The sequence below is a fragment of the Lycorma delicatula genome, chromosome 9 (genome assembly GCF_047948215.1).
Source record: "Lycorma delicatula isolate Av1 chromosome 9, ASM4794821v1, whole genome shotgun sequence".
Taxonomy (NCBI): Eukaryota; Metazoa; Arthropoda; class Insecta; order Hemiptera; family Fulgoridae; genus Lycorma; species Lycorma delicatula.
This window is the reverse complement of record NC_134463.1, coordinates 67,917,724-67,930,640: the sequence shown is the minus strand read 5'-3', so window position 1 is coordinate 67,930,640 and position 12,917 is coordinate 67,917,724. Positions and strand designations below refer to the sequence as shown.

At 31.7% G+C, this 12,917-nt stretch overlaps 1 protein-coding gene and 1 long non-coding RNA gene across 2 annotated transcripts in view; one reads left to right on the top strand and one right to left on the bottom strand.

Moving 5' to 3' along the window:
* Window positions 1-12,917, top strand: part of LOC142330039 (uncharacterized) — a 314,511-nt gene that overhangs the window by 70,587 nt on the left and 231,007 nt on the right. The gene's annotated exons all lie outside the window — the stretch shown is intronic.
* LOC142330038 (uncharacterized) overlaps window positions 1-12,917 on the bottom strand; it is a 200,383-nt gene that overhangs the window by 67,283 nt on the left and 120,183 nt on the right. Inside the window, exon 2 of the mRNA XM_075375050.1 lies at window positions 7,937-8,260. Coding sequence (XP_075231165.1) covers window positions 7,937-8,260 — 324 coding nt within the window. The remainder of the gene's footprint in view (window positions 1-7,936; window positions 8,261-12,917) is intronic.

Here is a 12,917-nt window from a genome sequence, read left to right as displayed (position 1 = left end):
TTACTAATGTAGAATAATTAAAGAGCGTGCGGGTTAACAATTTTGTATATAATATAATTTTGTTTTCAAATTTTTAAAAATTTATTTATATATATATCCTATGTTACATAGGCTATATATTATTACATTCCAGGTAACGTAAGGATTCCATTGCGGGGTCATACATTATTTAAATTGGTTCAGCGGTTCAGCTGCCACGGTAGAATAAACATATATTCATCCAAGTACATTCCTTTTTCAGCAGTAGTGTAAAAGTATTTTTCTTTATCTTATTTACAGCATTGGTTTGAAAATAGCGCGAAACACTTTAAAATGCTGAAGTTTTTGATACATTTTTATATATAAGTTTGGAAAGAGTTTTTACTTCCCAAAATTTCAAGGAAGAGTGGTAACTGAGGAGTTTGCATATATACCATTTATTTTATTTCGTTGTTGTACGTGAAAACGGATTATCTGTTTCTATTGATTTTCTTTTTGCTTTAATAATAACTTTACAGTGTTGTTAAACGGTGCGGGGTGGGGGAGGTAAATTTGTTATTTGAAAACATATTATGTTTTCAAATAACAAAGGTGTTTTTAAATTAAGCAGATTACTTATGTTTTTGTTCATCTGCCACCGTTGTTTTAGCGAGAAGGTTGATGAGTAATTATAATATGTTAATACTGAAGATATTTTTGCTCTGTTTATAGAGGAATTTTGAATTTTCATTCGAACTTTTTTTTTTTTTTTTATAAAAAAAGAAAAAATTAAATAGCGAGTATTTTTTCAAATTATTATATATGACGTTGCAAAATTACCAATTTATAACATAATTTTTTTTGTTTGAATTCATTTCTCTTATCTCGTTAATGTTAGTTATTATTGGTTTACAAATTTAGCAGTAAAGCTTTATTAACAAAGAAACAGGTTAATTTTATACAATAAAATGAATGTAAACTTACTCGCACCTTGTTTGGAATAAAATGCCGTATTGTCAATCATTAAAGACGTTTATAAGAGGTGATTATATGCTTTTCATTACTATTTTATAAATGATCATTTTATTCCCTTGATGTCTACGCTTAACATATTGTAGCTAAATAAGTTTTTTATGGCAAATGTGAAAGAGAAATAGCTGCTTTTAAATTAAAGTGAAAGATTATTGTCAAATTGTAATTGTACTTGAAGGGGGATATCCATCTTGTTCCTGTTGGAAGAGTTCATAAACGTCTTTGTTATGAAAGGTAATACATTATATTTAGTCGTAAATAATATCAACCGCAACTTTATATATTCTCTGATTAAATATATGCTAGTGGGAAAAGATTGTAAAGAGGTAAGGATGCTGAAGCGTTTTCACTACTTTTTATGTTTCACTTCAGTGAACAGTTGTCTGTAAGTATGCGAGGTTTTCAATCTATTATTAATAATGAAAATGTTTTTCCCTTGTTTTTATGTTTACAAAAAGTTTTTGAAGGAAAGTCTGTACCAGGAATAAAAAAAAACATTACATCTATAAATAATTTTTGATAAGGTTTAACTGAATTAAAATCGTTTCAAAAGTTTTTTTTTTCATATCGTTAATTCATATAATAATAATAAATTTTACCTTGATATTTCATATAACTAGTGTAATATCCCAAGTTAGATAAATTCTCTTAATAAATCAAGTAATTTTTCAATTCATGAGTCGATTTACATGTAATAGCTTTATGTAAATTTAAACGTTATTCGAGTTCCATTAAATTGCTTGAAGGAACGTGCGCCTGTAACTTAAAGACATTTTAGCTTTCACAAAAGTTTTCAAAGGTTATCATGTAGCTTCTACTCCATTGTTAATTACGAATAAACGTAATTGCAATTTTTTTTGCTAAGAATATGTTTTTAAAAAAATAAAAAGGAATTTAAGGGAGAACTCGCTTTTATTACAAAAATAGTTTTCTTAAGTTCCATTTCCGTATCATTATCACATTTTCTTTTTTTTTATAATAAAAAGATCTTTAATGAACGATGAATTAGATTTCATCATGATTTTATATTTTTCTTTTAAATAACTTTCACGTATACGAGTATATGTAACTGTAACTATAAAGCAACTTGTCCTGACTGACTGATTCTTCAACGTCCAGTAAATACTACTGAAGATAAATTTATGAAAATTTATATATACAAATCTTTCGTCAATAAGAACATATATACCGTAAACATATATATATATATATATATATATATATATATATATATATATATAAATATAGTAAGAAGAACTATATGTTCTTCATTATAACATATATGTTCTTCTTATGGTGTAAGTAACAGGATTTTTTTAAATTCCGAGTTTGAAGGGTTAAAATGGAGGAACAATGAAATTTACTATTTCTTTTATTTTTTTATAGCAATTGAAGATATCAACTTAAATTTTGGCGTGTGTAATTTTCATCTGAATATCTAAAATCCAATTTCTAGATTTTTTTCGAAATTCAATCTTGAAAGGGGTGAAGAAAGGTGAAAAAATTTGAACAATGCTTCCAAATTTTCCCCATTTTCGACTATACTAAACGAAAATCATCTAAATTCATTAGATTTGTCCTTGCAAATACTTTTCAGATAAATATCTAAAAACCATTTTCGGGTTTTTTTTATTTCGATTTTTTTTAAGGTGTACGGCGCGGCGGCTTTACCAACATAGCCACTGTTACTATATGTAACAAGCGACTGGATGCATTTTCCTCCGGTTATTTAACTAAAATGCATAAAGTAAAAGTAATTTTAAAAAAAAATGAGTAACGAAGTACGGTCACTTTCTAGTAGTTTGTCCGGTAACGATAAGAATCGGGAAAAATACATTTTACCTGTATTTCATACGGGTAACCAGTTATAACTAATATTTTTAAGATGGAGGCCGACTATTATGAAATTCACATTCTTTGATTACTCAAACTTAAGGCCTGTACTGACCAAACTGTTGCTATGTAGAAATTACAAAACACTAATGGATTTTATAGATTGAACAGGTTTTACTTTTTATTTATTGTCACAAGCATGAGTTTAATGAACACAGGAAGGTCCAGGGAGCTGGGCTCCGTAGCTAAACATCCCAACCCCGTAGGGGATGACACCCGCCTTGTTGACGCCTTTATCGGTTGCCAACCCCCCCCCCCCCCTGTTCCTAGCCCTGATGGGCTTTAACGTGAGTCATCTTTCGCCCTCTAACTTTTTACATCTCATAGTAATAAACCAGGTCGATGTAAATGCCTCGGTAGACATTTACATCGGTGATACTTTGAACTCATCTTTTGCCTTCGCGGTAGGCCTCGTCCGGATATCTTGAATGTACTACATCGCTATCCTCTGAACTAGCTAACCGAGTTCGCGGAAGCACGAATCCCGCGCCTAGTTCTACCTTTAATTTGAGTCGATTTCTCGAAAATTCGAAGCAATTTAACAAAAACATACCACCAGGAATGTTGTTTGCAACAACGAAATTTATTCCTAGTTCCCTTAGTGAACTCAACTTCAGTTCATACCCCTGATTTTGCTTCATTATGGACTCCGGTCTGGTCTACCAGGAAGAGGTGGAAGGTCCTCCTACTCCTACTCAGCTCCATCGCAGAGTCCTCCGTGATATTAACTTAATTTCGACCATCACCGAGATGCCGCTACACCCCTCCCTGGCTAGACGTCCCAACCCCATAGGGGAAGACACCACCTTGTGACGTTCCGGTCGCCACACCACCTTCCCCCCCCGTTTCTTGCTCTGTTGCGCTTTAACGGGAGTCGTCTATCGCCCTCCGACTTTTAAATCTCACAGTAATAAGCCTGGCCTCGTTGGGATGCCACCGATGTAAAGGCATTTTCATCGGTGATTTAATAATTCAGCTTATTGCCTTCTCTGTAGGCCTCGTCCGGACATCTTGCATGTCCTACAACGTCACCCTCTGAACTAGCTAACCTACCTCGCGGATGCGCGAACCCCGCGTTCGCTGTCTAGACAGGAAGGACTAGCAAAGCAAGCCATGACCTGCTGAATATCCCCTGACTGCGACGGGAAACGAAAGTAACCATATAAAGCGGGTGAAGCCGCAACGGGGATACTAATATATATATATATATATATATACATATCTTTCAGAAAAGATTTAGCCTTTCAGTAAATAAATAAGCTACAAAAGTATTCATTTTTAAAGGGACATTTAATATAATGTTAAAACATGGAGAAAAAAATTAAGTACTTGCTAAGAAAAATTGATTTATAATTAATTGTATATAAATCTTCATAAAATTAATTTAATTTCATATCAATGCATGAAAATAATCGCGCTGTATTCAATAGTTAATTTTTCTTATACGCGGAAATCCTTTGTGTTTTAATACAATAGAATTCAGCAAATACTAATTCATATTTAAAAATACGTTCTCGTAAAAAGAAACACGCAAACATTTATAATATTACACTTGACCATGAAATTATAAATGATATCAAAGCACAAAATTACAACTTTACTTATATTGTACTGTGCGTCGAGAGATTTAATAAAAATTAGACTATAAGTGAGAATAAGAGATTTTTTCGTTTGTTAGATACGGAATTGAAGATAAATTGAATAATGGGAGTATTTCTTTAAGTGTTTCCTCTGATAAAATTAACAGAAACAATTTAAAAAGTTATTAATCTTTAAGCGGATCAAAAAGCGGTAATATGCTTTTTTTAATTCTTTTTATAAAATTTTGTAAATAAATATATTCTTTTCATAAAGAAATTGTACTGCGTCTTCAATCAGTTATAATTTAGTGTACTGAGTTTTGTCCAATCTTACTCCTACTATTCCTTGTGACAGTCGAAACAAGTAGTAATAAAATGACGTCAGAAACACGGGATTTTAATTAAGTTTCTAATTAACACTGTATTGTACTGTGTTGTATAATATTAAATCCAACCAACAGTTTAGAACTATGTATCTCATGAGTAAAGTACATAAAAATTAGAAATATGACTTATTTGAATTCGTTCTTTTCTCAATTTATTCACGTAAAATACGATTTATTAAAGTTGTTTAAGTATTGTACTACTGGCTATAAAAATAAATATGTCCCCGATTTTTAGAAATTTTTCTCAAAATTTTAAAATATGAAGCGCCAATAATTTTTATGTTAAAATAAAAATGTTTTTTTCCTAAATGGTACTTTCCGTATTTTGTTTTAATGAAATTTTTAAAATTCCAGCCTTTTTGTGTATAGAATTCAGGAATAACAATAGTAAAAATAATTCATTAGTTTTACCTGGAATACTTAGTAATTTAGCGTTCGAAAGATATACATTCTACTATAACCTTCCTGTCTAGATAGCGCTATAGTAGAGCTGCAGCTCTAGAAGGGAAAATATTGTAATCGGTCCAATTAGGGCATATGCGGTTTTCACCGGATCTTCACGTTTTGACATCTAAGGAACCCAAAAAACCGGATGGAAATTTTCCGGATGTTAATGTTCGTTTGTAAGTGTATATGTTCGGTGTCGGCCTCAAAATCACTTTATATCACCAGAACAGAACTGTTGGACCGATTTTGACCAAACTTGGTCGGATTGATTCTATTCACAGGATACTGGTGCCGTTAAATTTTCAATTTAAAAGCTCAAGGGGGTGAGGCTGTAGAGCAAGGTCAGCCTCAGTATCTCGAGATTCCCTTAATTTAATTAAGATCGTATTTTCCTTAGGCGCGTTTTTTGACGATTAAAAAATAACATTATTTGCAAAAAAAATGTATTTGAAAAATTGCTCCCCCACACGAAAACATATTGTTGTTCTCGTCTGGTATGTTTTGACATCACAGATGAGCTAGCGGTAAAATTAAATAAATGAATAATATTTAAATTTTAAAAAAGTAACTCGGTCTGGCTGGGTCTCGAACTCGATCGCCCGGTTAACTCGGTACTTGGTGCGTTAAGTCTTGCGGCTACACCAGTCTGCCGACCGCAAAAGAAAAATTTCTTCTATGTAAATTGTGAACTTACATTAGCTTAGTTAATGTCGACCATTGCCGCCAATAGATCCATACTCTCGTGAATTAAAAACGGTATACGCGCACGCTTTAGTTAGACTCATTGAATTAAATAAACGAAAAAAAAATTATATTTAAACAAAATGATAAATATTTTAATTAAGTTGTGTGTGTCTGTGTGGGTAAGCCGTTCATCAGAAACAACCTGTAGTAGTCTGCGTTGTCAACTTTTTTTTATGTTAGCGTGATTTTGTTTCAGTCAATTAAACGTTTACAATTTGTTCGCTTGGAACAATGTTTTGTTTATCTATAATTGACTTGAAGAAAAGGTCAGCAGCAGTTAACTTCTCTATATAATGTTTAATTCTGTCAGACACCCTTTAACAGCTGCCGGTGAATGATAATGAAATTAATTTTTATTTAGTAGCCTTTATTCCACGCCTGACCGGTAATCGAACTCAGAACCTCTGGATGAAAGGCAGAGACGCTACCCCTCCGCTGCAGAGATCGGCAGTTTTAATAATTGCGATTAATTAATTATTTAATCTAAGTAATCGCGATTAATTACAAATATGTTGTCAGAGATTGATAAACTTTTTTAACGTGAAACGTCTTTAAAATCACTCCGAAACATACGGGTACCAGGACAGAAATTTGTAACGAAAAGGTCTATATCGTCCTGCCTTAATAACTCCCTAACTGTTAGTCTCAGAGACGTAAACTCGGGGTCATTTTATAACTTACATTGTCAGCTCGCCGATACGACTTTGAGTTTGCGTCACTGGTGACCGGTTTTATGGTGAGGGGACACAGCTCAGATCGGCCAAAACTGGCGCTGTCGCTCATTTCCATTCGGTGTAGCTCAAACGTGATAGCGCGGTGATTAGTATGTTTGTGTTTAGAGTTTGTCGAGATAGATCGATTTAAAGTAATAATAAGTGTATTTTGGACAATATTTATGCGTGAAATATTAAAGTAAACATTTAAAAAAGTTAAAAAATTCAATATGTCAGCCTCAGCCCGCGCAAAAGTCACTCGGAAATATAAATTACGCATGTCGTTGGAAAGGAGAGGTTGTGGGTTACGCACAGGTACCCCAATGTCCGATGCCGAGCGAGCAAGACTGTTTCGGGAGCGTCGCAAAGCTGGAACGGCGCGCTCAGTGAACGACGGCGAGAGCATCTCTACCGTTGCTTATTATGCCTTATGTCTCTTATTTCTCATATCACAGATTGATGTTGAACAAAATCGTCGTCGAATATTAGTCGAAATAAATATCATGCACTACTTAGTGGCTGTTTTATATTAAATTTTCTTTTTTATTTCAATCCAATACACTAAAAGTGATTCGCTGACATACAGACCGGCCAATTTATCTGCAGAGTAGGCCAAATGAAGGACTAAAATTTAACATTGGAGTCTTTCAGTTTTGTTAAAAAAAATACGATGGTGGTACTCCCATTTAACTCTACAGATAAGTTGGTAGGTCTGTAGCACGGAGGAAATTCATCCACGGTCTGTAATGTTTCACGATAATAAAACGGACGTGCGCCCCGACACAGCCCCACCCGATTTTTTTTCATTTTTTTCGGAAGGATATTTAGAATTAACAAATTAACGCGTTTCTTTTGCAATATTCTGATTAATCTTTGTTCTCTTATAAAAATGTCACATTGCGAGAAAATTGCCAGCCATGTCATTTCTGTATACAGTATATACCTTAAATAATCTGGTTATAAAACAATAATAATGTCTATCATCGATGGCTGTTTATAAATTTCTTAAGAAGGTAAAAAAAAAAGTAGTAGGTGATTTTAATTTTATGATTTTGAGATGAGTCAATAAGATGATGAAATCTTAGATTAAAATAATACTATTTTTTACCTACAAGGAAAAGGAAGATGATTCTACTTGTGTTCATGATAAAAAAAAAAAAAAAAAAAAAATAAGGATACTTACGATTAGATGCGGAGGAGGCGGGTAAACTAGAATAGTACTAGGTGGTGCTGGAGGAATTGGTGATTGTTGTCCCAACCAGTGACGTACAAGCTTCTGTTTTGAGCCATTAGAACTGCAGTACGATGTAGCTGGTGACTCGTGAGCGTATAATAAACCTTTTTTTTTAGATTTTTGTGTACATGGACATACTAATCTGTACACTTTAAATACTGCTAATATTGTTGCTAGTGTATGTAGGCATGTAGAAAGTAGTAATCCCAAATTCGCCAATACAGGTATCCAGTTTGTATCTTCTAATTCCACTTGACTTGTTCCTGAGTCATCCTGAAATGAAAAATAAAAGTAAAGAAATTATATGAAAAAAAAAAATCAATAAATACATAAGCGAGAATGTATTTACGTATTAATTTATAAGAAATATTTTTATAGAAATTTTTATTTTTTAGTAAATCATCAGTAGATATTGAAGAATTAACATTTATGTGTTAAAAATACACAATTAATATTTAAAAAATAAAGTAAAAGTTAAACATGCAAATGAAGTATCTCGTCAGTAATAACAATTTATTAACCAAATACGCAGTGCTGACTGAATACTACAAAACGAGTTTTTATTTGAATTTAAAGAAAGTAAAAAAAAAAATGACTTGACAAAAAAGCTTAAAAGCAACCTAAACCACTTTCAACTCAAATACACTTGTCTCTTATATAGGTTTGGATGAAGTAGAAATTTATATCAAAACCAGAAATAGGATGAACCTTAAACCGATCAAAAAAATATCACTTAAATAAAATTACAGAATGGTTTTTTGTACTTTATATATAAGATTAAAATAACATAAGTAAGAATATTGCGCGCGCGCAAGATTAAAAGTGAAGATTTACAACTTGATTTTTGATAGATGTAATCTTCATTTGAATATCTAAAAACCAGTCCATATATTTTTTTGAAATACGATCTTGAAAGGGGTGAAGAAATTTCGAACAATGATTGCAAATTTTCCCCATTTTTAACTACACGAAACGAGAAAATCAGTAGATTTGGGCTTGCAAATACTCGTCAGATAAATATCTAAAAACCATTTTCGGGTTCTTTGATTGATATTTTAAAGGGTAAAAAAAAAAAACCTTCATTTTTTTTACAATTTTGCTGTTTTATACTACCGCTATTGAATCAATCTTTATGATATTTGGTAACATTGTGATGGTAATTTATGTTTGCAATTATGATTATGTATTTCACTTAGAAACCGCGACGGGAAATCTAAAACCAATCAGTGGGTCCTTATACTGACCAAACTATTGCTCTAAAGAAATTACTATACACTGTATTGTTTTTATAAATTGGGCAGGCTTTTAATTTTGTTTATCATTATTATTTTCATAAGCAGGAGTTGAAAATGAACACAGGGGGTTCTGATCGCGATGGGAAATGCAAGTACAGCGAGGGCGATGCCGCGACGGGATACTAGTATATATACATATATACACATTTGATTATGACAATCCTATACCAAGAAATGACAACGAGAAAAAAATTTATATATACATGAAGATAAAGTTATTTTTTGTTAAAAAATTTTTCCACTTAAGTATAAATTTTGTAACGGGAACACCACAGGAACTTCCTGTGTAAAATAAAAGGGTGATCGAAAATGAAATACGAAGAGCAATTTTGTGTTCCTTTTAAAATATAAATACGTTGATTGTAACATAATTAATTGCCATTAATTAACTACATTAACATGCCATTGCTTTTAGCATGAAAATTTAATTACACATTTGTTTATGTTTAATTATACCGTAATTAGGTTGTATTTTACGTTTTAAAAGAGTATTTTAAATTTTAATTAACCCACCGAGTTGGACTAGTGGTAAACTCGTTTTCATTAATCAGCTGATTTCGAAGTCGAAGTTCAAAGGTTCAAATCCTAATAAAGGTAGTTGTTTTTAATTCGGATTATAATACTAGATGGTGGATATCGTTGTTCTTTGGTGGTTGAGAACAATTAACTACACGACTCAGGAATGGCCGGCCTGAGTTTGTTCATGACTATACATACACCGGTACAGTTTCATTACACTGATAAGTTATCAATGAATTTAATTGTTGATCCGACTATAAGTAAAAGTATTAAAAAAAAATTAATTATTTTAATATTTGTTTGAACAGTAACATTAGAAAAATATTGTAATAATTTTAGACCAAAATCAAAGTGTAATTCAAATAAAATCAGCTGATATTCCAAAGAGTAAAACAGTTTTAAATAATAAGTAAATATTTTGATTTATTTTGAATTATACCACTGATGGAAAAACATTTTTTCTTTTACTTTTCCGCCTAGCGCTTTAAAAAAGCTATAGCTATAGAAGGGAAAGTATCGTACTCGGTCCAATTTGGGGATATGCGGTCTACACCGGATCTTTACGTTTTGACGCTTGAGGAACTTTTCTGATGGATGGAAATTTTCTGGATGTTCGTAGGTACGTGTGTGTATTAGGCGTTAGATTTGCACCCTAAATCATCTTATATCTCCAGAACTATTCGATCGATTTTGACCAAACTTAGTTAGATTACTTTTGTATATAGAGCATTGGTGCCATTAAATTTTCAACTCAAAAGGTTGAGGCTGTAGAGCAAGATTACCCTCAGCATCTCGAAATTTCGCCTAATTAAGGTGTTATTTTTTCTTAAGTACATTGTTAACAGTTAAAAAATTATATTTCAAAAAATATTTTGCAAAATTGCACCCCACCCTAAAAAATGCTCTAAATTAATTAGTGAATAAGTGGGTATAGTGTGTCATTAGTACTCCTTCTCTCCACAAGGAGAACTAGTGTAGTACTGACGTTCAGCTGCTGTAATTGTCTCTCTTTTCCGTTTAGCCTCCGGAACCACCATGAGGTATTACTTCAGAGGATGATATGTATGAGTATAAATGAAGTTTAGTCTTGTACAGTCTCAGGTCGACCATTCTTGACATCTGTGGTTAATTGAAACCCACCAACAAAGAACACCGGTATCCACGATCTAATATTAAAGTCCGTATAAAAGTAACTGTCTTTACCAGGATTTGAACCTTAGAACTCTCGACTATGAAATCATCTGATTTGCAATGATAAATTTACCACTAGACCAACCTAATGGGTTTATTGTAGTCGTCTCCTTCTTTTTCTTTTTTCTGTTTAGCCTCCGGAACCACCGTAAGGTATTACTTCAGAGGATGAGTAAGGATATGTTTGAATGTAAATGAAGTGTTTTCTTGTTCGATCTGAGGTAGAGTCATAGTCGTTTGCTAAGTTGTAACGTCACAGGCGAACGGTAGAATTAAATAAATTAATAAAATTTGATAATAAAAAAGTATTTAAAGTGGCCGCTGGTACCGCCAAACCCGCGCGAATAAAATACGGTATTCGCGCGCGCAATTATCTTTGAATTAATTAAATAAAAAATATTATATTTAAAATAGAATGATAAATATTTTAAATTAAGTTGTATGTGTAAGCCGTGCATCAGAAAAAAGCTGCATGGTGGAAATGTCCTATAACTGTGTTGTCAGCTTTACTTCCTTGTACGAAGTAAAGGAAGTATCGTGATCGCGAAAGATTTCGGTTTTTTCAGATTTCAACGGAAATATCCATTTTGGTCATCCCTGAATCCATTTTGACTAGTTTCGGCGTGATGTCTGTACGTACGTACATATGTATGTATCTCGCATTTCTAAAAAAACGATTAGCCGCAGGATGTCGAAATTTTGGATTTAAGACTGTTGTAACATCTAGTTGTACAACTCCTCTTTTGATTGCATTCGACTGAACCTAAACTGTCGAAAAAAGCCCTAAATTCCCCAAAAATTGAATTTTGGACTTTTTCTTAACTGCGGTAATAAGCTCTCATTGTGAGATTTTTAATGATATACCACAAGTGGTACTTATGTTCATTAGTTCCAGAGTTATAGCTAAATAACATTTTAGTTAATGAAATATTTGGATCTTAAAAGGGAAGGCAAATCGATTCAAATCAGCCTTCATCGCCTTTTTTTTGTTTTATTTTTTTAAACTTTTTTTTTAATTCAAGTATATTGATTTAATAATTATTAATCTGTGATTCTAAAAAAAATACAATAAATAATAATTCCATAATAACAATAAAAAAATATATATGAAAAAATATCAGAAGTTTTAGTGAAATAGAATTTTATGAACTTTTAAAAATGTGTATATCTAATTTAATAGGCATTATTACATATGTGTAAGTGTAATAGATTTGGTGAAACATATGATTATTTAATATTAATTGAAAATTATAATTTAGAATCGTATTATTTTTGGATTTTCTAGTTTAATAATTCTGGAATTTTTGTTTAATTTTATCTTTATTAGAGTTAATTACAGAGTGATTGAAAAATAGATTCTCACAAGAACAACATATACACAGAGGTATACGTGCCCGATCTTTAATAAATTACAAAAAATTCTTATCTTTTAGTTCACTGCTCCTCTGATATTGTCGGGCAACATTTCCCCTAAGTCGAAATTTAATATCATTTCGTTTTTTGTTTTTGTTGCCAGTCATTTAATCGCTCCTTAATTTGATATAAATAATTCTTTTGTTCTTAATTTGTGTACACATCCTCTAGTTTTCAAATTTTTTCTCACTTTATATTCATCAGCCTCTCTTAATCTTTTTATTTTATAACATTTTATTCAGTTTTAATATTTTCTTCTTCTTTATATTTATCATCTTCTCTTAATATTCTTATTCTTCCCTTCTTAACATTTTCTTCTTCTTCGTATTCATCTTCTTGTAGTTTTTTTTTTTAGATATATTTCTTCATGTTATCTTTCTTTTTCCTGTATGATTTTTTCTTTTTCATTTTTGATTATTCACCAAATAATTCAGTAATAAAAACGGAATATTTTACACTAAGGTCGAAATTAACATTTGTAACTAGTATACAGGAGTTTACTAAACGGAATA